Here is a 27,501-nt window from a genome sequence, read left to right on the forward strand (position 1 = left end):
GTACTATATAACAATAACAGGGAGGTATGAGGTACGCAGTACTATATGACAATAACAGGGAGATATAAGGGACATGGTGAGTGATGTGGTATTTTTGTGACTGAAGGGAGGTATGAGGTACACAGTGCCTCGCTCTCACTGTGTCAGTCTCTCTGGTGACTGAGGTGGTAGTACTATGGTATCATTACTGTAGGAGGTATGAGGCACAGGGTGCCTCTCTGTGGTGACTGAGGTGACAGTACTATAGCATTATTACTCTAGGGAAGTCATGCTCAACCTGCGGCCCTCCAGCTGTTGCAAAACTACAACTCCCAGCATGTCCGAACAGCCTACAGCTATCAGATTACAGCAGGGCATTGTGGGAGTTGTAGTTTTACAACAGCTGGAGTCCGCAGGTTGAGCATGCCTGCTAGGGGGTATGAGGATGAGGTACAGGGTACCTTTCTCTGGTGACTGAGGTGGTAGTACTATAGTATTATTACTGCAGGGGGTATGAGGTACAGGGTGCCTCTCTGTGGTGACTGAGGTAGCAGTACTATGGTGTTATTACTGTAGAGAGGTGTGAGGTACAGGGTGCCTCTACCTGAGGTGGCAGTACTATAGAGATATTACTGTAGGGAGGTATGAGGTACAGGGTGCCTCTCTGTGGTGACTGAGGTAGCAGTACTAAAGTGTTATTACTGTAGAGAGGTGTGAGGTACAGGGTGCCTCTACCTGAGGTGGTAGTACTATAGTATTATTACTGCAGGGGGTATGAGGTACAGGGTGCCTCTCTGTGGTGACTGAGGTAGCAGTACTATGGTGTTATTATTGTAGGAGGTACAGGGTGCCTCTACCTGAGGTGGCAGTACTATAGAGATATTACTGTAGGGAGGTATGAGGTACAGCCTACAGGGTGCCTCTGTGGTGACTGAGGTGGCAGTACTATGGTATTATTACTGTAGGGAGGTATGAGGTACAGGATGCCTCTACTCTCGCCCAGTCCCTCCTCCTCCTCCCCTTTCCTCCGCGCAGGCGCACTGACTGTCAGCGGTCGCTGAGGTGTAGGACTGGGAGAGGCGGCCATGGAGCCCGCAGGCCGCAGAGATAAATCCAAGGCGAGAGATCCCGTCAGCCGCCTGGAGAAGGCGAAGCAGAAGAGCGCGCAGCAGGAGCTGAAACAGCGGCAGAGAGCAGAGGTACCGGCCGCCCCCGCCCCGGGCACTATGGACCTCGCCCCTCCCCACGTACAGCCAGGCCGCCATCTTAGTACACCCCGTCACGTGATCTGGTAGCCTTGGTCACGTATGGGCCCCTCCCCTTTATTGTTATTTATCAGGGACGTTGCGTTCATCTCCAGCAGTCACATGGCTGGGGGTGTGGCCTCTTTTGATTAGTCAGTGTGCGGTACCTATCACTGTCTGGGTCCTTGATGGCAGCTTATAGCCTGCCTGTGTTCCGGCCTCATCAGGCCAAGCTCATGTGTGACAGTCATGTGGAGGAGCCGCTTCCTGTCGCCTCCCTGTACACACAGACAAACGGACAGACGTCATCCTGGAGCGTCTGTCCCCGATCGCATCACGTGATCCTCTCAGAGCTGCTGACTGGCGGAGGGGAGTCACATCTTATCTGTATAGCTCAATATAAAATTCATCCAATCTGCATTCAGTCTCCTGTAGGGGGAGCTCCTTACAGATATGTATTCATTCGCCACTAGGGGGAGCTCCTCACGTGGAAATATATGCAACCTCCTCGAGGGAGAGCTCCTCACAGACATATTCATACAGCTGCCACTAGGGGGAGCTCCTCACAGACATTCATACAGCTGCCACTAGGGGGAGCTCCTCACAGACATATTCATACAGCTACCACTAGGGAGAGCTCCTCACAGACATATTCATACAGCTGCCACTAGGGGGAGCTCCTCACAGACATTAATACAGCTGCCACTAGGGGGAGCTCCTCACAGACATATTCATACAGCTGCCACTAGGGGGAGCTCCTCACAGACATTCATACAGCTGCCACTAGGGGGAGCTCCTCACAGACATATTCATACAGCTGCCACTAGGGAGAGCTCCTCAAAGACATATTCATACAGCTGTAACTAGGGGGAGCTCCTCACAGACATATTCATACAACAACCACTAGGGGGAGCTCCTCACAGACATATTCATACAGCTGCCACTAGGGGGAGCTCCTCACAGACATTCATACAGCTGCCACTAGGGGGAGCTCCTCACAGACATATTCATACAGCTGCCACTAGGGAGAGCTCCTCAAAGACATATTCATACAACAACCACTAGGGGGAGCTCCTCACAGACAGATTCATACAGCTACCACTAGGGGGAGCTCCTCACAGACAGATTCATACAGCTACCACTAGGGGGAGCTCCTCACAGACACATTCATACAATTACCACGAGGGGAAGCTCCTCACAGACAGATTCATACATCTACCAGTAGGGGGAGCTCATCACAGACAGATTCATACATCTACCAGTAGGGGGAGCTCATCACAGACAGATTCATACAGCCACCACTAGGAGGAGCTCCTCACAGACAGATTCATACAGCTACCACTAGGAGGAGATCCTCACAGACAGATTCATACAGCTACCACTAGGGGGAGCTCCTCACAGACAGATTCATACAGCTACCACTAGAGGGAGCTCCTCACAGACAGATTCATACAGCTACCACTAGAGGGAGCTCCTCACAGACACATTCATACAATTACCACGAGGGGAAGCTCCTCACAGACTGATTCATACAGCTACCAGTAGGGGGAGCTCCTCACAGACATATTCATACAGCTACCAGTAGGGGGAGCTCCTCACAGACTGATTCATACAGCTACCAGTAGGGAGAGCTCCTCACAGACAGATTCATACAGCTACCAGTAGGGGGAGCTCCTCACAGACAGATTCATACAGCTACCAGTAGGGGGAGCTCCTCACAGACAGATTCATACAGCTACCACTAGGGGAAGCTCCTCACAGACAGATTCATACATCTACCAGTAGGGGGAGCTCATCACAGACAGATTCATACAGCTACCACTAGGGGGAGCTCCTCACAGACAGATTCATACAGCTACCACTAGGGGAAGCTCATCACAGACAGATTCATACATCTACCAGTAGGGGGAGCTCATCACAGACAGATTCATACAGCTACCACTAGGAGGAGATCCTCACAGACAGATTCATACAGCTACCACTAGGGGGAGCTCCTCACAGACAGATTCATACAGCTACCACTAGAGGGAGCTCCTCACAGACAGATTCATACAGCTACCACTAGAGGGAGCTCCTCACAGACACATTCATACAATTACCACGAGGGGAAGCTCCTCACAGACTGATTCATACAGCTACCAGTAGGGGGAGCTCCTCACAGACATATTCATACAGCTACCAGTAGGGGGAGCTCCTCACAGACTGATTCATACAGCTACCAGTAGGGAGAGCTCCTCACAGACAGATTCATACAGCTACCAGTAGGGGGAGCTCCTCACAGACAGATTCATACAGCTACCAGTAGGGGGAGCTCCTCACAGACAGATTCATACAGCTACCACTAGGGGAAGCTCCTCACAGACAGATTCATACATCTACCAGTAGGGGGAGCTCATCACAGACAGATTCATACAGCTACCACTAGGGGGAGCTCCTCACAGACAGATTCATACAGCTACCACTAGGGGAAGCTCCTCACAGATTTATAGAGCAGTGACTGTGTGAGTCTGTGTGCAGGAGGCGCCCTCCAGTGGCAGCTGCAGGTAGAATTTTTCCAGATTGTGCAGGGGATTCCTTCTGTGACAGATAATTGTAGCTCTGCCCCTGGACTGATATCTCATTATATGATCCCTGCTGAATATTACATCCCACTAGGGATCTGTCTGCACTGGAGCACTGCGCTGGCACTATTGTGCGCTCTATGGCTGATTATAATGTGTGCAATGTATATAGTGGCAGTATTGTCTTCTGTGTACAGTATGGAGGCATTGTTCTCTGTGCAGCATAGGAACATTGTCCTTTGTGTACAGTATGGCAACATTGTCTGTACAGTATGGCAGCATTGTCTCTGTCCAAAGTGTGGCAACATTGTTCTCTGTGTACGGTGTGGCAGCATTGTCTCTGTGTACGGTGTGGCAGCATTGTCTCTGTGTACGGTGTGGCAGCATTGTCTCTGTGTACGGTGTGGCAGCATTGTCTCTGTGTACGGTGTGGCAGCATTGTCTCTGTGTACGGTGTGGCAGCATTGTCTCTGTGTACGGTGTGGCAGCATTGTCTCTGTGTACGGTGTGGCAGCATTGTCTCTGTGTACGGTGTGGCAGCATTGTCTCTGTGTACGGTGTGGCAGCATTGTCTCTGTGTACGGTGTGGCAGCATTGTCTCTGTGTACGGTGTGGCAGCATTGTCTCTGTGTACGGTGTGGCAGCATTGTCTCTGTGTACGGTGTGGCAGCATTGTCTCTGTGTACGGTGTGGCAGCATTGTCTCTGTGTACGGTGTGGCAGCATTGTCTCTGTGTACGGTGTGGCAGCATTTTCCTCTGTGCGCGGTGTGGCAGCATTTTCCTCTGTGCGCGGTGTGGCAGCATTGTCCTCTTTGCGCGGTGTGGTAGCATTGTCTCTGTGCGCAGTATGGGAACATGTTCTATGTGCACAGTTTGGCAGCATTGTCTGTGCCCAGTTTGGTAGCGCTATGACTATTTACTATATAACAGCACTCTTTACACAGTATGGTAACATTGTGTCTATGTATAGCAACATTGTCTTTGTACAGTATGGCAGCATTATATGTACTGTATAGCAGCATTGTCTCTATGCACAGTATGGTAGCGCTAGGTCTATGTACTGTATAGAAGCATGGTCTCTGCACAGTATGGCAGCACTATGTATGTACTGTATAGCAGCACTGTCTCTGTGCACAGTATGGCAGCACTATGTATGTACTGTAGAGCAGCACTGTCTCTGTGCACAGTATGGCAGCACTATGTATGTACTGTAGAGCAGCACTGTCTCTGTGCACAGTATGGCAGCACTATGTATGTACTGTAGAGCAGCACAGTCTCTGTGCACAGCATGGCAGCACAGTCTCTGTGCACAGCATGGCAGCACAGTCTCTGTGCACAGCATGGCAGCACAGTCTCTGTGCACAGCATGGCAGCACAGTCTCTGTGCACAGCATGGCAGCACAGTCTCTGTGCACAGCATGGCAGCACAGTCTCTGTGCACAGCATGGCAGCACAGTCTCTGTGCACAGCATGGCAGCACAGTCTCTGTGCACAGCATGGCAGCACTGTCTCTGTGCACAGCATGGCAGCACTGTCTCTGTGCACAGCATGGCAGCACTGTCTCTGTGCACAGCATGGCAGCACTGTCTCTGTGCACAGTATGGCAGCACTATGTATGTACTGTAGAGCAGCACTGTCTCTGTGCACAGTATGGCAGCACTATGTATGTACTGTAGAGCAGCACTGTCTCTGTGCACAGTATGGTTCACTATGTACTGTAGAGCAGCACAGTCTCTATGCACAGTATGGCAGCATTATGTATGTACTGTAGAGCAGCACTGTCTCTGTGCACAGTATGGTAGCACTATGTATGTACTGTAGAGCAGCACTGTCTCTGTGCACAGTATGGCAGCACTATGTATGTACTGTAGAGCAGCACTGTCTGTGCACAGTATGGCAGCACTGTCTCTGTGCACAGTATGGCAGCACTGTCTCTGTGCACAGTATGGCAGCACTATGTATGTACTGTAGAGCAGCACTGTCTCTGTGCACAGTATGGCAGCACTGTCTCTGTGCACAGTATGGCAGCACTGTCTCTGTGCACAGTATGGCAGCACTGTCTCTGTGCACAGTATGGCAGCACTGTCTCTGTGCACAGTATGGCAGCACTGTCTCTGTGCACAGTATGGCAGCACTGTCTCTGTGCACAGTATGGCAGCACTGTCTCTGTGCACAGTATGGCAGCACTGTCTCTGTGCACAGTATGGCAGCACTGTCTCTGTGCACAGTATGGCAGCACTGTCTCTGTGCACAGTATGGCAGCACTGTGTATGTACTGTAGAGCAGCACCGTCTCTGTGCACAGTATGGCAGCACTGTCTCTGTGCACAGTATGGCAGCACTATGTATGTACTGTAGAGCAGCACTGTCTCTGTGCACAGTATGGCAGCACTATGTATGTACTGTATAGCAGCACTGTCTCTGTGCACAGTATGGCAGCACTATGTATGTACTGTAGAGCAGCACCGTCTCTGTGCACAGTATGGCAGCACTATGTATGTACTGTAAAGCAGCACCGTCTCTGTGCACAGTATGGCAGCACTATGTATGTACTGTAGAGCAGCACAGTCTCTGTGCACAGTATGGCAGCACTGTCTCTGTGCACAGTATGGCAGCACTATGTATGTACTGTTGAGCAGCACTGTCTCTGTGCACAGTATGGCAGCACTATGTATGTACTGTAGAGCAGCACTGTCTCTGTGCACAGTATGGCAGCACTATGTATGTACTGTAGAGCAGCACTGTCTCTGTGCACAGCATGGCAGCACAGTCTTTGTGCACAGCATGGCAGCACAGTCTCTGTGCACAGCATGGCAGCACAGTCTCTGTGCACAGCATGGCAGCACAGTCTCTGTGCACAGCATGGCAGCACAGTCTCTGTGCACAGCATGGCAGCACAGTCTCTGTGCACAGGATGGCAGCACAGTCTCTGTGCACAGCATGGCAGCACAGTCTCTGTGCACAGCATGGCAGCACAGTCTCTGTGCACAGCATGGCAGCACTGTCTCTGTGCACAGCATGGCAGCACTGTCTCTGTGCACAGCATGGCAGCACTGTCTCTGTGCACAGCATGGCAGCACTGTCTCTGTGCACAGCATGGCAGCACTGTCTCTGTGCACAGCATGGCAGCACTGTCTCTGTGCACAGCATGGCAGCACTGTCTCTGTGCACAGCATGGCAGCACTGTCTCTGTGCACAGCATGGCAGCACTGTCTCTGTGCACAGCATGGCAGCACTGTCTCTGTGCACAGCATGGCAGCACTGTCTCTGTGCACAGCATGGCAGCACTGTCTCTGTGCACAGCATGGCAGCACTGTCTCTGTGCACAGCATGGCAGCACTGTCTCTGTGCACATTATGGCAGCACTGTCTCTGTGCACAGTATGGCAGCACTACGTATGTACTGTAGAGCAGCACTGTCTCTGTGCACAGTATGGCAGCACTATGTATGTACTGTAGAGCAGCACAGTCTCTATGCACAGTATGGCAGCACTATGTATGTACTGTAGAGCAGCACTGTCTCTGTGCACAGTATGGCAGCCCTATGTATGTACTGTAGAGCAGCACTGTCTCTGTGCACAGTATGGCAGCACTATGTATGTACTGTAGAGCAGCACTGTCTGTGCACAGTATGGCAGCACTGTCTCTGTGCACAGTATGGCAGCACTGTCTCTGTGCACAGTATGGCAGCACTATGTATGTACTGTAGAGCAGCACTGTCTCTGTGCACAGTATGGCAGCACTGTCTCTGTGCACAGTATGGCAGCACTGTCTCTGTGCACAGTATGGCAGCACTGTCTCTGTGCACAGTATGGCAGCACTGTCTCTGTGCACAGTATGGCAGCACTGTCTCTGTGCACAGTATGGCAGCACTATGTATGTACTGTAGAGCAGCACTGTCTCTGTGCACAGTATGGCAGTACTATGTATGTACTGTATAGCAGCACTGTCTCTGTGCACAGTATGGCAGCACTGTCTCTGTGCACAGTATGGCAGCACTATGTATGTACTGTATAGCAGCACCGTCTCTGAGCACAGTATGGCAGCACTGTCTCTGTGTACAGTATGGCAGCACTATGTATGTACTGTAGAGCAGCACCGTCTGTGTGCACAGTATGGCAGCACTATGTATGTACTGTAGAGCAGCACAGTCTCTGTGCACAGTATGGCAGCACTATGTATGTACTGTAGAGCAGCACCGTCTCTGTGCACAGTATGGCAGCACTATGTATGTACTGTAGAGCAGCACAGTCTCTGTGCACAGTATGGCAGCACTGTGTATGTACTGTAGAGCAGCACTGTCTCTGTGCACAGTATGGCAGCACTATGTATGTACTGTAGAGCAGCACTGTCTCTGTGCACAGTATGGCAGCACTGTGTATGTACTGTAGAGCAGCACTGTCTCTGTGCACAGTATGGTAGCACTATGTATGTACTGTAGAGCAGCACTGTCTCTGTGCACAGTATGGCAGCACTATGTATGTACTGTATAGCAGCACTGTCTCTGTGCACAGTATGGCAGCACTGTCTCTGTGCACAGTATGGCAGCACTATGTATGTACTGTATAGCAGCACCGTCTCTGAGCACAGTATGGCAGCACTATGTATGTACTGTAGAGCAGCACCGTCTCTGTGCACAGTATGGCAGCACTATGTATGTACTGTAGAGCAGCACAGTCTCTGTGCACAGTATGGCAGCACTGTGTATGTACTGTAGAGCAGCACTGTCTCTGTGCACAGTATGGCAGCACTATGTATGTACTGTAGAGCAGCACTGTCTCTGTGCACAGTATGGCAGCACTGTCTCTGTGCACAGTATGGCAGCACTGTCTCTGTGCACAGTATGGCAGCACTGTCTCTGTGCACAGTACGGCAGCACTGTCTCTGTGCACAGTACGGCAGCACTGTCTCTGTGCACAGTACGGCAGCACTGTCTCTGTGCACAGTATGGCAGCACTGTGTATGTACTGTAGAGCAGCACCGTCTCTGTGCACAGTATGGCAGCACTGTCTCTGTGCACAGTATGGCAGCACTATGTATGTACTGTAGAGCAGCACTGTCTCTGTGCACAGTATGGCAGCACTATGTATGTACTGTATAGCAGCACTGTCTCTGTGCACAGTATGGCAGCACTGTCTCTGTGCACAGTATGGCAGCACTATGTATGCACTGTATAGCAGCACTGTCTCTGTGCACAGTATGGCAGCACTATGTATGTACTGTAAAGCAGCACCGTCTCTGTGCACAGTATGGCAGCACTATGTATGTACTGTAGAGCAGCACAGTCTCTGTGCACAGTATGGCAGCACTGTCTCTGTGCACAGTATGGCAGCACTATGTATGTACTGTTGAGCAGCACTGTCTCTGTGCACAGTATGGCAGCACTATGTATGTACTGTAGAGCAGCACGGTCTCTGTGCACAGTATGGCAGCACTATGTATGTACTGTAGAGCAGCACTGTCTCTGTGCACAGCATGGCAGCACAGTCTCTGTGCACAGCATGGCAGCACAGTCTCTGTGCACAGCATGGCAGCACAGTCTCTGTGCACAGCATGCCAGCACAGTCTCTGTGCACAGCATGGCAGCACTGTCTCTGTGCACAGCATGGCAGCACTGTCTCTGTGCACAGCATGGCAGCACTGTCTCTGTGCACAGCATGGCAGCACTGTCTCTGTGCACAGCATGGCAGCACTGTCTCTGTGCACAGCATGGCAGCACTGTCTCTGTGCACAGCATGGCAGCACTGTCTCTGTGCACAGCATGGCAGCACTGTCTCTGTGCACAGCATGGCAGCACTGTCTCTGTGCACAGCATGGCAGCACTGTCTCTGTGCACAGCATGGCAGCACTGTCTCTGTGCACATTATGGCAGCACTGTCTCTGTGCACAGTATGGCAGCACTATGTATGTACTGTAGAGCAGCACTGTCTCTGTGCACAGTATGGCAGCACTATGTATGTACTGTAGAGCAGCACAGTCTCTATGCACAGTATGGCAGCACTATGTATGTACTGTAGAGCAGCACTGTCTCTGTGCACAGTATGGCAGCACTATGTATGTACTGTAGAGCAGCACTGTCTCTGTGCACAGTATGGCAGCACTATGTATGTACTGTAGAGCAGCACTGTCTGTGCACAGTATGGCAGCACTGTCTCTGTGCACAGTATGGCAGCACTGTCTCTGTGCACAGTATGGCAGCACTATGTATGTACTGTAGAGCAGCACTGTCTCTGTGCACAGTATGGCAGCACTGTCTCTGTGCACAGTATGGCAGCACTGTCTCTGTGCACAGTATGGCAGCACTGTCTCTGTGCACAGTATGGCAGCACTGTCTCTGTGCACAGTATGGCAGCACTGTCTCTGTGCACAGTATGGCAGCACTGTCTCTGTGCACAGTATGGCAGCACTGTCTCTGTGCACAGTATGGCAGCACTGTCTCTGTGCACAGTATGGCAGCACTGTCTCTGTGCACAGTATGGCAGCACTGTCTCTGTGCACAGTATGGCAGCACTATGTATGTACTGTAGAGCAGCACTGTCTCTGTGCACAGTATGGCAGTACTATGTATGTACTGTATAGCAGCACTGTCTCTGTGCACAGTATGGCAGCACTGTCTCTGTGCACAGTATGGCAGCACTATGTATGTACTGTATAGCAGCACCGTCCCTGAGCACAGTATGGCAGCACTATGTATGTACTGTAGAGCAGCACAGTCTCTGTGCACAGTATGGCAGCACTGTGTATGTACTGTAGAGCAGCACTGTCTCTGTGCACAGTATGGCAGCACTATGTATGTACTGTAGAGCAGCACTGTCTCTGTGCACAGTATGGCAGCACTGTGTATGTACTGTAGAGCAGCACTGTCTCTGTGCACAGTATGGTAGCACTATGTATGTACTGTAGAGCAGCACTGTCTCTGTGCACAGTATGGCAGCACTATGTATGTACTGTATAGCAGCACTGTCTCTGTGCACAGTATGGCAGCACTGTCTCTGTGCACAGTATGGCAGCACTGTCTCTGTGCACAGTATGGCAGCACTATGTATGTACTGTATAGCAGCACCGTCTCTGAGCACAGTATGGCAGCACTATGTATGTACTGTAGAGCAGCACCGTCTCTGTGCACAGTATGGCAGCACTATGTATGTACTGTAGAGCAGCACAGTCTCTGTGCACAGTATGGCAGCACTGTGTATGTACTGTAGAGCAGCACTGTCTCTGTGCACAGTATGGCAGCACTATGTATGTACTGTAGAGCAGCACTGTCTCTGTGCACAGTATAGCAGCACTGTCTCTGTGCACAGTATGGCAGCACTGTCTCTGTGCACAGTACGGCAGCACTGTCTCTGTGCACAGTACGGCAGCACTGTCTCTGTGCACAGTACGGCAGCACTGTCTCTGTGCACAGTACGGCAGCACTGTCTCTGTGCACAGTACGGCAGCACTGTCTCTGTGCACAGTATGGCAGCACTGTGTATGTACTGTAGAGCAGCACTGTCTCTGTGCACAGTATGGCAGCACTATGTATGTACTGTAGAGCAGCACTGTCTCTGTGCACAGTATGGCAGCACTATGTATGTACTGTAGAGCAGCACTGTCTCTGTGCACAGTATGGCAGCACTGTGTATGTACTGTAGAGCAGCACCGTCTCTGTGCACAGTATGGCAGCACTATGTATGTACTGTAGAGCAGCACCGTCTCTGTGCACAGTATGGCAGCACTATGTATGTACTGTAGAGCAGCACTGTCTCTGTGCACAGTATGGCAGCACTATGTATGTACTGTAGAGCAGCACCGTCTCTGTGCACAGTATGGCAGCACTATGTATGTACTGTAGAGCAGCACTGTCTCTGTGCACAGTATGGCAGCACTATGTATGTACTGTAGAGCAGCACTGTCTCTGTGCACAGTATGGTGAGATTATTTATAATACTCAGGTTTTGTATATCAGGTACGTATGCATGTCTATGTATGTGATCCTGGGCTACGTATAGAACTATAAGGCCACCTGCACCCGGGTGGGGGGTAAACATACAGAACATCTGCACAAACTTCCATGTGGATTTCTGTTTCCACACCCAAACTGCACCAAAAAGCACACGTGTTTCTTGCAGTTTTTGGTGCGGATATGATGCAGTTTTGCCGCAGATCTCACCCTTTCATTGCGAAGGCTGAAATCCGCACCAAAAATCTGACGCCCCCCTGCGTGCGCCCCGGTATCTCAGATGCACCGTAATCAGTGTATAATGACCAGTCTGCAGCCTTATAATACATTATATGAGAGATGAACCGCTCAGTATACAAGGATTACACTTCATATACTAGACCAGACCCACCGACAGACCCCCCAAGCGCCACCACCAATAGGGGACTGGCCCTTTAAGAGTCACACTATGGAGAGGGTCATCCTGGTATGTGCTGCCCCTCCCCCGCACATTCTCTCACCTCCTGGTGCACACAGGCTGCTATGAGAAGCAGTAACGTGTTTCTTTGCATTACTGGGGGTCACACAACCCCAGGAGATTTTTTGGGACCTTATGCAACTAAAAAATAAAAGTGACTCATGCCTCCCTAATGTCAGAAATGGTGAGCAGTGACGCCCGACACAGTCTCGTTACCAACACAAACAGGACAGGCGGCCCCAAAAGAATCAAAAACAGTGCCACGCCCGTCATCTGGGACATCTCTGCCCACGCCCCTGTCATTCTTTCATATGGCCGTGCTTCCCCTTTAAGAGATGCCCCCCCTCCCTCCACCACAGACCATCTCCCTGGTTTTAGGTGTTGTCTAAAGGAAAGGACTGTGGCGCACATATTAACTGTTGCATTTGACTGGGAGGGGGTAAATCCCTGCAGATGTACCCCAGCAGTGCAAGGGTTAATGCTCCTTATATAACATGCATACACCCCCCCCCCCCCTTCCCCCCCACACACTTCCAGCCATAACAATACCATTATAGACATCAATGTCCGGGCTCGTTCCTCACATGGTACATTTATTGCTAGTATTTGGGGTCTTGTAGAAGAAAGGGTAACGGGACGTCACCTCACCAGCGACATCGTAACGCCGGCCGGGGGCAGGGCAAGTCCGCGCACTAGGAGTAGATGGTCAGCTTCAGCCAATCCGGGAGTCTGCACTGGATCTCACCGCTTCCTTCTCGGTCCAGGGCCTTGAAGGCTCGGAACATGCAGTCCATCCGGACCATGCTGCTGATGAAACTGTCAAAGTTCACGTTGCCCTTGTTGTCGGCGTAGCGGCGGATCAGCAGCTCGTGCAGCTGCTCGTTGAGCTGGAAGCCAGCAGCCTGGACAGCCGCGGGCATGGAGGCGGCCGGGATGTAGCCCGTACCCTCCGTGTCAAACTTCTTGTAGATGCATTGCCACTTCTTGATGTTATTCCACAGGTACTTGAACTCCTCGAAGCCCAGCTTTCCCGTCCCGTCGCTGTCCATGACGGCCACCATACTGCGGCACGTGTCGATGCTGAAACCGTCAGTCTTTAGATCCTGGTGCTTGGCCACCACCTTGTTCAGGACGTTCTGGAGCTCCACCGGCGAGACCTCCATGTCCTCTCCCGCCAGCTGCTTGAAGAGGCGTCGGAACTGCCGCTGCTCATCGTTCTCGTAGGCCTCTTGCTGGTAGGAGTTGGCGCAGGGCTCTGGAGGAGGTTCCGGCTTGTAGTTGGCTATGGCATCTCCGATGAGCCCCAGGATACTTCCCAGTATTCCTTTTCCACCGCCGGCGCCGGCAGGTCCTCCCGCAAAAAGTTTTCCTGCTCCTCCACCGGCTTGTCCACCACCTCCTCCTCCGCCGCCGCCTAAGCTGCTCAGAGCTCCTTGTAGGAACTTGCCTGCACCTCCACCCTGGCCAGATCCGGCCAGACCGCTCAGAGCTCCTTGGACAAGGTTGCCGACTCCTCCACCTCCACCTTGGCCGGATCCAGAAAGGCCGCTCAGAGCCCCTTGCACTAGGTTGCCGACTCCTCCACCTCCACCCTGGCCGGACCCTGCAACGCTGCTGATTGCTCCTTTCAGGACATTACCGATTCCTCCGCCACCTCCTCCTTGGCCGGATCCTGAGTTTCCTCCGGTCGCCTGTTTCAGGAAATTATTGACCATGAACATTTTGCCCGAGGTTGCAGAAGGAGCAGGCAGAGAGAAGCTGCACAGGAGGAGCAGACTGTGGAATCTCCTGCAGAGCGAGCCCCGTCCTGTTCAGTCACACTGAAGAAGAAAACAGAAATGTTGAGTCAAAAATGGCTCCACCCAGACCCTGAGCGGCCAATGGCGGCACCTCTTCCAAAAACATTCCTTCCAAATCTGCATGGTGAGTCATCCTGCCCCCAAGAGAAGGGCAGAGGGAGGGGGACCCTGCAGATCTGGACGAACTGCCAGCAGCTCTGTCTGCAGCCATCAGCAGCTCCACCTGGGTCAGGATTACTCCATCAAGGGGGAAGTATACACTGAGGAAGACGAGCTGGGTTGATTTGTGGATAATGGTGGGTGTAGTGGTGCTGTCCGAATCTTTCGCATCCCCTGTGAAATGAATGGATCCTCATCCAGTCCGCAAAAAATGCGGATCGGAGGCGGACCAAAACTACGGTCGCGTGCCAGGATCTGTTCAGGAAAAAACTGCGTTCAGCGATCGTATCTGGATGGCATGCGTTTTATCACGTGCGTGAAGAATAACAATCGACAACTCCTAGCATAAGGCCAGGGGCTCTGAGCGGTCAGGGCGGAGGTACGGGCAAGTTCACACAAGGAGCTCTTGCAACCCTCAGTTAAAAAACGCATTGTATCCGGATGCCTTCCGTTTTTTTACACAAGCCCCATTCGCTTTTATGGAGCCAGAACTTGTGAGAAAAACGCACCGTATAGAACGTGGTGCCATTTTTCCCGAACGCAGAGATGATGCGTGAAAAACTGCACTCATGTGCACAGACCCAGGGGCCTGTTTCACGCGGTCAGTATTCGGTCAGTATTTTGCATCAGTATTTGTAAGTCAAAACCAGCAGTAGAACCTACAGAGGAAAGGTATAAGGGCCCATGCACACGACCGTGTGCTCTGCAATGCACAGGCATCAACCGCGTGGCCGCCATCTATGGATGGGGACCCATTCACTTGAATGGGGTCTGCGATCTGACAGTCCACACTGCATGCACTACTGCAGACACGGACAGAAAATCCACAGAAGCACTCCATAGTGCTTCTGATCTGTGCCTCTGTTCCGCACCAGATCTCCTGGATTGCGGACTCATTCGAGTGAATGGGCCTGCATCCCTGACATGGGGTGCACGCGGCTGGTGCCCGTATATCGCGGAGCTGCTGTTTGCAGGCCGCAATACGGGCATGGCTGGGCAACGCCATGTGCATGAGCCCTAATAGAAATATTCGTGCCTCTTCTGTGTTTTGGCTTACAAATACTGACCGTGTGAAACAGGACCCTAGAAAAGAATGGCTCAGGATTCTGTCCGGATGCTACGCATTTACTTCACACATCACGTCCGGATGGAATGGGACTCGCTCGTGTGGAAGAACCCTCCTTTTGTATAAGACCTCATGCACAGTGATGGCAGTTCGCAGTGTTCGCCGACGAACACATGCGATCTGCCATCTTTATTCCCAAGCCCGGCGCTGCAGAGGTAAGTCCTTACCTGTGCCTGCGCCGCGAGCCGCTCTGAAACACATGCGGTCACCGAGAGCAGGCAGTTCCGAGAACAGCCCGATGAAGGCTGTTCGTCGGCGAACACTGCGAACTGGCCATCACTGCTCATGCACACGACCGTATTTTTGGTCCGTGTTTGATCCGCATTTTTGCAGATCGTACACGCACCCATTCATTCAGACAAGAATAGGCTTCTTTTTTTTTACAGTGGGTCCTGCAAAAATTTTAGGATGCACACGGGCCACATCTGTATTTTGCGGATGCGCTATTTGCGGACCCAAACACGGATACGGTCTTGTGCGGGAGACCTAACAGTGACAGGTGAAGTGAAGAACATTGGGGGTCATTTCCCACGCTCGTCTGTTTTTTAGAGTGCGATTAGACCGGCGTAGTGGATCAGTTAGACTACTGGTTGGTTGGCGTAGGAAACAGGCTCAAATGTGTGTCGAAAAGTCTCATATTAGATAGAAAATAAGCTGCCACGGACACATTTTTATGTTTGTGACAAGGCGCACATCTACCAGACAATGCAACTGTTTTAATAAAATTGTCGCACGGCCGAACACATCGCAGACGAATAGAACTACGCCGACCCTGGAGTGAAGTCAAAATGAGACTTGTTTTTCAAGTCCCCCCACCGTGAAACCGTCGAACGAGTCTAAAAGGACTCCAAAACAGGCGCAGCATGATTAGTAAATGTGGTTAAAACAATGGTGGTCATTTATCAAGCTTGTCTTTTTTTTTTTTTTGGAGTAAAAAAAAATAGGCGTATTGGCAAAGTCCATCTTTAATTTGCATCTCATTTATTTTCCTTTCATAAATCAGTTTTTTGGTTAAAAGGGTTTTCCAAGATTTGACCTATCCTCAGGATAGGTCATCAGTATCTGATCGGTTGGGGTCCGACACCTGGGACCCCCGCCGATCAGCTGTTTTGAAAAGGCAGCAGCGTTCCTGTGAGCGTTGCGGCATTCTCCCTGCTCACCAAACGCAGCAGCCTACATTGTATAGTGGCTGTGTTTGGTATCGTGCTCAGCCCCATTCACTTGAATGGGGCTGAGCTGCTCCTAGGCCACATGACCTATGAACGTAACGTCACTGGCCTAGGAAAAGCAGAGACAAGGCCACGGCGCTGCCTTCTCACACAGCTGATTGACGGGCGTCCCAGGTGTCGGACCTCCAACAATCAGATACTGATTACCTATCCAGAGGATAGTTCATCAGTAAAAAGAATCTCGGAAAACTCCTTTAACGCTGGGTTCACACCTGAGCGTTCTGAAAGGAGCACTCTGTATGCGCGATTGTACGGGCGTTTACAATCGCGCATACAGAGACAAGCGAACACACATTGTCGCGCGTTCCCGAAAGTCTATGTACGGGAATGCGCGACAAACGCCCAAAAAAACGCTCATGTACTTGTTTGAGCGTCGGGCGTTTTACAGCGCGATCGTACGCGCTGTAAAACGCCCAGGTGAGAACCATTCCCATAGGGAAGCATTGGTTTCTCCTTGTTGAGCGTTTTACAGCGCGTAGGAACGCGCTGTAAAACGCTCAGGTGTGAACTGAGGGTAAAGGCTATGTACATCTTTTTTCATTATTGCATTATACTCATTTTGAGCTAAAAATCATTTTTTCAGTTAAAAATATGGAGTCCTTTTTTCTGTACAGAGCTGAGATGCTCTACTAGCACCCTTTGGATTTTCGGTCAGACAAGGAGCAGAGGGGCTCCTTATCTCTGCTCTCTGACCTCCTAAACACTCATTATAGTGCAGTTCTTATCTTACTGATAAGAATGTGGCTTGTGTTTATGACCTCTTAGTAGTTTAGAGATGAGGTTTATTAGATGACCAGAACAAAGTGAAAGTATGAGTAACACAGTTAGAAAAACAGTTAACCCTTTGTGACAGAACGGCTCAATATTATTAATAAAGGCCAATTGAAAATATGATTTTTAGCCAAAAATGAGTAAAATGCAATCATAAACAAAAATTGCCTCTGAAGGTATACACAGCCTTTAAATTTTTTTGGGTTTAAGTCTGACCTCTAGTGACAGATTCATATTCACTAAGACTGGTCTAATTAGTATGTGCATGAAAATGCGGTACAAGTGAGCTGAAATTAGGCGCACGTCCCCATGAAAGTAGGCAAAATGTGGCTCAACTCACCCCCCAAAACAGAGGCCGAAAACTACGCCTGGCGTGGCGTAGAGTAGAAATCAGACAGTTTTTACGACTAAATCCGTTGCAAAATAGGGCGCACCTACATAAATAGGACGGAAAATGGGCACAAAAGTTTGAAAACGTCTGAATTTGTCTTAAAACTCCAAATAGGCGCAACTGCCTCCAAAACAAGTGCAAAATCAGTTAGTAAATGAGACTTAAAAAATAAGACAGTCGGAAACAGGCGCAGACACTATGGTAAATGTGCCCCACTGTGAGAGATTTATCAAAATTGGCGTAAAGTAGAACTGGCTTAGTTCGAGTGATCAGTCAGTTCTTGAAGTTGATGCGTTGGAAGCAGGAAAATGGGCAAGTGTAAGGAGATGTCTGATCCATGCAGGCCACACCTCACGATTTATAGGGCTTTAAGGGATTGTCCAGGATTAGAGAAAAATGGCTGCTTTGTTCCAGAAACATCAGCACATCTGTCATGTCTAGAATTGCAGCTCCGCTCAACTAGAGTGAATGGGGTGAGCTGTAATACCGCGCACAACCTGTGGACAGGCGTGGTGGTGTTTTTGGAAGCAAGCAGCCATGGACAATCCCTTTCAAGGATCTGCTGCTTATGTTGTGGTGCCTGGTATCACAGGACACCTTCAGACCTTCAGGGGTCTTGTGGAGTCCATGCCCTGATGGGTCAGAGTTGTTACGGCGGCACAGCTAACGCAATACTAGGTTGTAATGTTATGGCTGATTAGTGTTTATTGCGCGGCAAGGGGGAGGTTTCCTGACATGTCCACCATCTGTCATCTATGAATTACTAGTGCTATATCGGGAAATCTGACTCAGGACATCACACACCCGGCCACGGCACGTCATGAGATCCCCGGAGTGGGGGTGACATATGAAGCTGCAGGCAACACAAAAGGGCTGGAGTTTGGAGGCTGTAGTAGGCCCAGAGGGGTTTGGGGGCTATAGGAGGCCCAGAAGAGCTGAGGTCATGGGGCATGCGCTCAGGAGGCACATTGGGGCTCAGATCAAGGGGAGGCAGCCTAGAGGGGGCTAAGGTCGGGAGGCTGCAGGCGGAAGAGAGGGGCTGAGGTCAGGTTGGGGGGCTGCAGGCGGCCCAGAGGGGCTGAAGTCAGGTCGGGGGTCTGCAAGCTGCACAGAGGGGCTGAGGTCTGGGGTCTGCAGGCGGCACGGGGGGCTGAGGTTGGGGGTTGCAGGCGGCACAGAGGTGCTGAGGTCAGGTCGAGGGGCTGCAGGCAGCCCAGAGGGGCTTAGATTGGGGGGTTGCAGGCGGCACAGGGGGGCTGCAGTAGGCCCAAAGGGGCTGGGGGTCTATAGGTGGCCTGAGCTGGGGGGGACTACAGGCGGCTGAGTGGGGCTGGGGTCTGCAGGCGGCATGGGGGGCTGAGGTTGGGGGTTGCAGGCGGCACAGAGTTGCTGAGGTCTGGTCGAGCGGCTGCAGGCAGCCAAGAGGGGCTTAGATTGAGGGGTTGCAGGCGGCACAGGGGGGTTGCAGTAGGCCCAGAGGGGCTGGGGGTCTATAGATGGCCTAGAAGGGCTGAGCTGGGGGTACTACAGGCGGCTGAGTGGGGCTGGGGTCTGCAGGCGGCACGGGGGGCTGAGGTTGGGGGTTGCAGGCGGCACAGAGTTGCTGAGGTCAGGTCGAGCGGCTGCAGGCAGCCAAGAGGAGCTTAGATGGGGGGGGGGGGGGGGCTGGGGGTCTATAGGTGGCCTAGAAGGGCTGAGCTGGGGGGGGGGGCTGAGATGCGGTGATCCCCCCCAACCACATACTGAGCTGCTGACTGTACCCACAGGAACGCCCTGCTCACAGGCTCTGGGTGTGGAAAATCTCCTCTGGTATTTTGGCCCTAGGGCACACAATTCTCCCTGTGCAGGCGCTTCCCATGGCTTTGCGCTCATCTGTCCTGTTCTACTGCTTGTCACCCCCCATGCTCTCACTACCACTCCCATCCGCCATTGTTTTCCTGACACTCTACCTGTGTGTTCGTGGGTGCACAGCCTGTGATGGGTGAGGTTCCTGCGCAGCTGCATCTCGGAGCTCCTGGCACTGGGCCACCAAGCTCTGCAGGAAGCGGCTGAGGAAACGACTTCTAGATCCCGTCCCCTCCTCCAGGATTTTGTTTAAAAACAAAACTTCACATCAGGGGTTGTCTGGAGTGGAGCCCCCATTCTTGTTTAGAGGGGTCACCCAATGCGAAGCCAATTACTGAGACCCCCACAGTCACCTCTCAGTCAATGGGCTGGCCGTGCAATGTACAGATAGAGCATGAGAGCTCTTGTGACTACTTTCTCATCATCCATTTGTCTTTCTTCCAGATTTACGCCCTCAACAAGGTGATGACTGAGCTTGAGCAGCAGCAGTTTGAAGCTTTCTGTAAGCAAATGCAGACGTCCAGCAAGTGACCGGGAAGACGCGACGCGCCATTTGATAAGCCCCTCCGCCCCAGCAACACCAAAGATGACCAAGCCCTGATGGTCACGTGTCTATTGTAGGTTCTCTGCCACTTACAGACCACTTCATTTTGCTTTGTACCACATGCTGGATCCATAGGTCGCACAATGCTGGAGATGTATCGGGGGAGGGGTGTTTGACCGTCCAGATACCGAGAGTTGCTGGTAAAAGATGGCTGACCGGAAAGTTTATTACAATATGCGCCATTCTGTAAGGTGCGGCCAACATCATATACCTGTCCGGCGGGTGTACTTGCCTGAACGTGGAGTTTCAGCAGCCTAGAATAAAAACTTCTGCAACTTTCCAACAGACTTGTGTTTTAATTCCTTACTTTTCAATACCTCGGCTTGCTGTTTGTAAATTGTAATATTCTTGTTTCTGTGCAGTCCAACTCCCACAGCTGAGGGTTTGTTACTTTGTTTCCTCTCTATGAAATTTTCAAGTAAAGCACACATCTCTCTCTCTCCCGTAAGGGTACGACCACGCGGTGCGGTCATGTGGCGCTTTCGATGCGGTCGTATGGGCTCTAATTAAACTAATCACCACACTGTTCAGTGGGTCTATATATTAAACAGTGCCAACTGATCAAATAGCGCGGTCTTCAGTTTAATTAGAGCCTGCTGCGGGGCTTACGGTACTCGAATCGAATATCGCTATGCCCCCAATGTCTAACAGACAGAGGTGGGACCCACACCTATCCTTAGAATGGTGCCCGCAAAGTGACGGAGGGCTCACTGCGCATGCGTGGCCGTCCTCCATTCATATTTCCGTAAGTTCCATAGAAGTGAATTTCAATGGTAATACTCGGCTATTTTCTGCGCTCACATAGAAGTAAATGGAGGAAGGCCGCGCATGCGCGATGCACCCTCCAGCACTTTGCAGGCTCCATTCTAAGTATAGGTGCATGTCCCAGAAGTGGGATCCACACCTATGAGACATTGACGGCATATCCTAACGATATACTCCCGATGTCCAAGATGGAAATAACCCTTTTAACCCCTTAATGACCAATGACGTACTGTGTTCTTCATGATGTGGTGTTAGTTACCGCATCTTGACGTACACAGTATGTCATGAGCTCAAGGTGTCACCGCAAGTACAATTGCGGTGACACCGGAGTGTAAATGGTTGTCAAGGACAGCAGAGCTGTCCGGGCACCCGGCAGGGACCAATTAGCGTGGTCCCTGCCTTTGAATCGCTGCGATTGGTCAGTCAGATTTGACTGACCAATCGCAGCATTCAGCAGCGCAGCTCCGATCTCCTCAGTGAGTGTTGAGGAGATCAGAGCTGCGCTGCTGTGTTGATCACCCCCCTTCCAACGGGCCGCTGCTCTGCTGTGGCAGCGTCCCGATGGTTACCATGGCAACTGGAGGCCTTACACAGGCATACAAGCTTGCCATGGTATGTAAGCCTGACAGGGTCCTGCCAGGCTTACTGTTAATGAAAATACACTGCAGTACACTATACAGTGTATTGTAGTGCCATCAGACCCACTGGATCTTCAAGAATAAAGTGGGTCTGAGTCAAAAAAGTGTAAAAAAATTAAATATATACGCACATTTATAATTGGGTAAAAATGAAGAAAATAAAATAACCTAAATATGTTTGGTATCGCCACGTCCGTAACAACCAGCTCTGTATGCCCCCCAAAATAGTACCAAACTGTCACCTCATCCCTCAAAAAATGAGATTTTTGGACAATTGGCCAAAAAATAAAAAAGTTGAAAAAAAATGGAGACACTAAAATATTAATTTTTTTGCTTTAAAAATGCTATTATTGTGTAAAACTCAAATAAATTAGAAAAAGTATACATATTAGGTATTGCCACGTCCGTAACAACCTGCTCTATAAAAATATCACATGACCTAACCCCTCAGGCGAACGCCGTAAAAATAAATATATATGTGCCAAAATTACCAATTTTCTTGGTCACCTTGCCCAAAAATGTGTAATAACGAATGATCAAAAAATCATATGTACCCAAAAATGGTACCAATAAAAACGTCAACTCTTCCTGAAAAAAACGAGCCGCTGCACAAGAAGATCAGCAGAAAAGTTTAAAAAAAAATGGCGTTCAGAAAATGGAGACACAAAAAGTATTTTTTTCAAAAATGCTTTATTATGTAAAACTGAAACAAAGAAAGTAGACATATTTGATATCATCGCATCCATAACAACCTGCTCTATAAAAATAACACATGATCTCTAACCTGTCAGATGAACGTTGTAAAAAAAAAAGAAAACTGTACCAAAACATCCATTCTTTGGTTACCTTGCCTCACAAAAAAACATAATATAGAGCAAATAAAAATCATATGTATCCCCAAAATAGTACCAATAAAACTGTCACCTTATCCTGTAGTTTCCAAAATTTTGATTGTTTCTACTGTAGGGTGCATCCGGGGAGCTTCAAATGGGACATGGTGTCTAAAAACCAGTCCAGCAAAATCTGCCTTCCAAAAACCATCCGGCACTCCTTTTCTTCTGCGCCCTGCCGTGTATCCATACAGCAGTTTACCACCACATGTGGGGTGTTTTCCAAACACCCCCACAGCGGCACGACAAGAGGATACCCCGCCTCCCCAGGGACAGGAAACAACGTGGAGATCTTTAAATACTCCCCTCCCCTTACCTGCTCCAGTTGTTTCCTGTCCCTCTGGGAGCAAGACGTGGTAGCCTAACAGACCTGGGGTGGCTAATAAACATAGAAAAGTCAGACCTCCAGCCCGAAAAAAGGAAGATCTTTTTAGGAATGCTGCTGGATTGAGGCCTCATGAGGACCTTCCTCCCACAGGAAAAAGTCCAGACTATCAAGCAGGAATTTACGCTGTTCCGCAGCAAATCAAGAGTGACAATCAGGTCAATAATGAAAATCTTGGGTCTAATGTCCTCAGCTATCCCAGCAGTAAAGTGGGCTCAGGCTCACTCAAGAACCCTCCAGGCTTTCATGCTCAGGGAATGGGACAAGAGCATAGCTTCTCTAGAACGGAGAGTAAGAGTCCCTCAATATGTAAGAGACTCCGTAAATTGGTGGTTGATCAACCAAAACCTAAACACAGGCGTCCCGTGGCAGCAAACAGATGTAGTCACTATCACTACAGACGCCAGCAAGAACGGTTGGGGGGCCTTTTCAGACAGGTCCGTAATACAAGGGGGCTGGCAAGAAAATCAAATCCTAGCCTCTTCCAACCTGAAGGAGTTAAGGGCAGTGTGGGAGGCCTTGAAGGCCCTTCACTCAGAAGTCCACGGGAAAGAAGTGAGAATACTCTCAGACAACACCACAGCGGTGGCCTATCTGAACAGACAGGGGGGCACAAGAAGCCCATCCTTGGCGAGGGTCTCAAAAGAGATTTTCCAGTGGGCAGAAAGGAACATACTATCAATATCGGCAGTTCACATAAGGGGAGAAGACAATACAGTGGCGGATTTTCTCAGCAGAGATGTCTTGAAAGAAGGGGAATGGTCCTTAAACCCAAGGATATTCCATCAGATAGCACAAACATGGTTCCTTCCAGAAATAGATCTGTTTGCCACGCGTCAAAACAGACAAGTAGAGAAGTTCGGCTCTCTGGCTTATTCAGATCACCCTCTCTCCCACCCATGGCCAAGAGTAAACTTGTATGCCTTCCCTCCCTTTGCGTTAATCCCCCAAGGTGCTGCAAAAGGTACTACAGGAGAACCACAATCTGATCCTGATTGCTCCTTACTGGCCCAAGAGGTCATGGTTCTCTCTCCTAGTGAGGATGTCAGCAGGAGACGTGTGGCATCTACCAAACATCCCGGATCTCCTTCACCAGGGCCCAGTATGGCATCCCAAGACAACACAACTTCAGTTGACAGCATGGAGACTGAGCGGGAAATATTAAAAGGAAATGGCCTCTCGGACGCGGTAATTTCCACAATTCTTTTTAGTCGCAAAAAGGTGACTTCTAAGATCTATGACAGGATCTGGCAGTCTTTCAGAAGATTTACAGGGGGGATACCAGAGGTCCCCTTATAATCACTAAGGTCCTAGAGTTCCTCCAGTCAGGTCTTCAGAAGGGGCTAAGAGTAAGCACTATAAAGGTCCATATATCAGCCTTGAGTGCCTTACTTGATATAAAATTAGCAGACATAGACCTTGTTAAGTGATTTGTGAAAGGAGCTCGGAGAAAACAGCCAATAGTGAGGTCCACTGTCCCTCCTTGGGACTTAAATCTAGTCTTAGCAGCCTTATCAGACAGCCCTTTTGAGCCCTTATCTGAAATATCCCTAAAAATGCTTACCTTTAAAACAGTTTTCTTAATAGCCATCACCTCGGCTAGGAGGGTGGGGGAGATACAGGCTTTCTCGTGCAGGCCCCCGTACCTGTCCATCAAGGATGATAGGATAGTACTGAGACATTCTCCCTCTTTTTTACCCAAGGTGGTCTCTAAGTTCCACTGTCTTCAGGAAGTGTCCCTCCCTTCCTTTGGATCCCCATCAGGCAGTCAGGAGCAAAGACGCTTCCATAACCTGGATGTAAGAAGAGCCGTTCTTACCTACCTAAAGGCTACAGAAGATCTCAGGAAGACGGACAGACTATTTGTTCAGTTTGCAGGCCCAAATAAGGGAAACGCGGCAAGCAAAGCATCCGTTAGTCGATGGATTAGATCGACAATCTTGACTTGTTATGACTTAAGGGAGGTTCCTCCCCCGGCAGACTTAAAAGCCCATTCAACCCGATCTGTAGCAGCCTCTTGGGCTGAATCAGCGGAGGTTCCGTTAGAACAAATTTGCCAGGCAGCCACCTGGTCGTCACCTTCTACTTTCTTTAGACATTATCAGTTAGATGTGTTGAAGAACAGGGAATTATCATTTGCTCGCAGAGTGTTATCTGCTGTTGTCCCCCCCTGATATGGGATTCCTATGTTATTCCTCCTGTCGTGCCGCTGTGGGGGTGTTTGGAAAGATTTCAATTACTTACCGGTAATTGGTTTTTCCTCTAGCCCCCACAGCGGCACGGGGAATTTCCCTCCCAATGATTATTCAAACTTTTATTTAAAAAAAAAAAAAGGATGAAAGAAGGAAAAAGTTGTTTTGTCTTTCTTGGAGAGTATCCTTGTCTAATTCTCAATAACACATAAAGATTAATTTTGTTGCATCCATTCCAGAGTTTCTCGGTTATTTACTGGAGCAGGTAAGGGGAGGGGAGTATTTAAAGATCTCCACGTTGTTTCCTGTCCCTGGGGAGGCGGGGTATCCTCCTGTCGTGCCGCTGTGGGGGCTAGAGGAAAAAACAATTACCGGTAAGTAATTGAAATCTTCTGTAAACCACAGAATCAGGGCTCATGCACACGACCGTATGCCGTCCGTGAGCGGGCCATATGTCCCAGAGCGACATACATCGTGCGCACAGGAGTGCACAGCTTCATAGATTACAATGATGCTGTGCACGTCGGGCCGACCGCGGGACTATTGTCCAACACTCATAAGATAATATGAGTGCAGGACAATAGTCCCGCGGTTGGCCCGACGTGCACAGCATCATTGTAATCTATGATGCTGTGCACTCCCATGCGCACGATGTATGGCCCGCTCACGGACCGTATGTCTCGGAGGGCATATGGTCCTGTGCATGAGTCCTCAGGGTAATAAATATTGAGTTTTGTGTGGCTGTTAACCCTCGATGTGTTAAAGAAAAAAATGGATTAAAATGGAAAATCTGCCAAAAAAGTGAAATTTACAAATTTCATCTCCATTTCCCTTTAATTCTTGTGGAATACCTGAAGGGTTAACAAAGTTTGTAAAATCAGTTTTGAGTCACTTGAGGGTTGTAGTTTCCAAAGTGGGATAATTTATGGGGGGGGGGGGGGGGTTCTACTATGTAAGCCCCACAAATTGACTTGAGAACCGAACTGGTCCTTAAAAAGTGGGTTTTGGAAATTTTCTTTAAAATTTTCTTCTAACGTCCCAAAAAAATAAAATGACATTTCCAAAATGATGCCAACATAAAGTAGACATATGGGGAATGTTAAGTAATAAATATTTTATGAGGTATCACCTTCTGTTTTAAAAGCAGAGAAATTAAAATTTAGAAAATTGCTAATTTTTCTAAATTTTTGGTAAATTTGGGATTTTTTCAGAAATAAAGGTGAAATATATTGACTCAAATTTATGACTGTCATGAAGTACAAGGTGTCACGAGAAAACACTCTCAGAATAGCTTGGATAAGTAGAAGTGTTCCAAAGTTATTACCACATGAAGTGATACATGTCAGATTTTCAAAAATAAGCCTGGTCACGAAGGTGCCAAATGGCCCGGTTATTAAGGGGTTAATCTTGTTGTTCCAACTGTCTCTTGGAAGGCAGGGTGACAACCGCTAATGTGCACAGATCTTTAGAGAGTTATCAAAACTGGTGTAAAGGAAAACTGGCCTAGTTGCCCATAGCAACCAATCAGATTCCACCTTTCATTTTTTCAGAGCTGCATTCGAAAATGAAAGGTGAAATCTGATTGGCTGCCTGGGGCAATTAAGCCAGTTTTCATTTACACCAATTTTGATGAATTTTCCCCCATACTGTTGTCACTGAATCCCCTCCAGGCAGATTCCTGTAGAGCGGGATCTCTGACAGGTCCTGACTAGATCACAACGCCTTAGGCAGGAGGCCATAAACTAGAAATTGCAGTTTTCTAAAGGAGTTGTCTTGTCATAGGCCTTGAAGGTTGTCGTTCTAGATGACAATGTGACCCGAGCGCCTGGTTTCTGTTCATCAGGAGCAAATCTATTGTTTATGACGAGATGTGTGCTAATCTAAGGCAGCCGTGCGCCTGTTGGAAAAAGTATGCCAACCCCAGGTTGGTGTCGTTTTTTGCCAATGTGTACGCCTTGTTAGTAAATTTGCTCTCCGCCCCTCTGTCAATTTTTTTTCGACATTAATACTGTTTCATAGCTGGTCAAAATGGGGACTTCCAACTTTTTTTACACCAAAGGTTGGCATAAAAATACTTGTAAATGACCCCCACAGTCTTTTGTGCCATAAGTCGTCGAAATCAGTCATAGATGACCAAAATCATCAGTGCATGGCCAGCATCAGTCACTGGGGGCCTCTTCTTGTTTCTCTTATTAAAGGGGTTGTCCCACAAAAAAATACTCTGCAGTTTTTCAACCCAGCACCTAGATCTGAATACTTTTTGTAACTGCATGTAATTAAAAAATTTGCATAGCCCCTGAGTTATTCAATAAAATGTATCTGTATAGCGCCACCTGCTGTTAGATTTTTTTCTTATTTCATACCCCGAGCTGCAGCAGACAGGACACACACCCCGAGCTGCAGCAGACAGGACACACACCCCGAGCTGCAGCAGACAGGACACACACCCCGAGCTGCAGCAGACAGGACACACACCCCGAGCTGCAGCAGACAGGACACACACCCCGAGCTGCAGCAGACAG

General features: G+C 49.6%; 3 protein-coding genes across 4 annotated transcripts in view; 1 reads left to right on the forward strand and 2 right to left on the reverse strand.

Annotated features, from left to right (window-relative positions):
- LOC120994886 (tyrosine-protein kinase STYK1-like) overlaps positions 1-19,633 on the reverse strand; it is a 56,117-nt gene extending 36,484 nt beyond the window's left edge. Inside the window, exon 1 of the mRNA XM_040423784.1 lies at positions 19,610-19,633. The gene's annotated coding sequence lies outside the window, so the exon portion shown is untranslated. The remainder of the gene's footprint in view (positions 1-19,609) is intronic.
- LOC120994946 (small vasohibin binding protein) lies at positions 999-20,394 on the forward strand. Its single transcript, XM_040423860.1, has 2 exons — positions 999-1,178; positions 19,950-20,394. The coding sequence occupies exons 1-2, from the start codon at positions 1,065-1,067 to the stop codon at positions 20,034-20,036; spliced, it is 201 nt and encodes a 66-aa protein (XP_040279794.1). The 5' UTR covers positions 999-1,064; the 3' UTR covers positions 20,037-20,394.
- LOC120994914 (calpain small subunit 1-like) lies at positions 12,759-14,005 on the reverse strand. Of its 2 annotated transcripts, XM_040423810.1 has the most exons (2): positions 13,771-14,005; positions 12,759-13,710 (listed from the first exon to the last, which is right to left on the reverse strand). In XM_040423810.1, the coding sequence occupies exons 1-2, from the start codon at positions 13,904-13,906 to the stop codon at positions 12,878-12,880; spliced, it is 969 nt and encodes a 322-aa protein (XP_040279744.1). In that variant the 5' UTR covers positions 13,907-14,005; the 3' UTR covers positions 12,759-12,877. The 2 variants fall into 2 exon arrangements, with proteins under 2 accessions (XP_040279744.1, XP_040279737.1); XM_040423803.1 differs by having other exon boundaries at positions 12,759-14,005.
- Positions 20,395-27,501: the final 7,107 nt, after the last annotated feature.

Source organism: Bufo bufo, chromosome 1, assembly GCF_905171765.1.
Source record: "Bufo bufo chromosome 1, aBufBuf1.1, whole genome shotgun sequence".
Classification (NCBI taxonomy): Eukaryota; Metazoa; Chordata; class Amphibia; order Anura; family Bufonidae; genus Bufo; species Bufo bufo.

Coding starts and splice junctions, on each gene's coding strand:
- LOC120994914 (XM_040423803.1), bottom strand. CDS start 13,906: ATGTTCATGGTCAATAATTTCCTGAAACAGGCGACCGGAGGAAACTCA.
- LOC120994946 (XM_040423860.1), top strand. CDS start 1,065: ATGGAGCCCGCAGGCCGCAGAGATAAATCCAAGGCGAGAGATCCCGTC. Junction 1,179..19,949: donor AACAGCGGCAGAGAGCAGAG/GTACCGGCCGCC, acceptor TCTTTCTTCCAG/ATTTACGCCCTCAACAAGGT.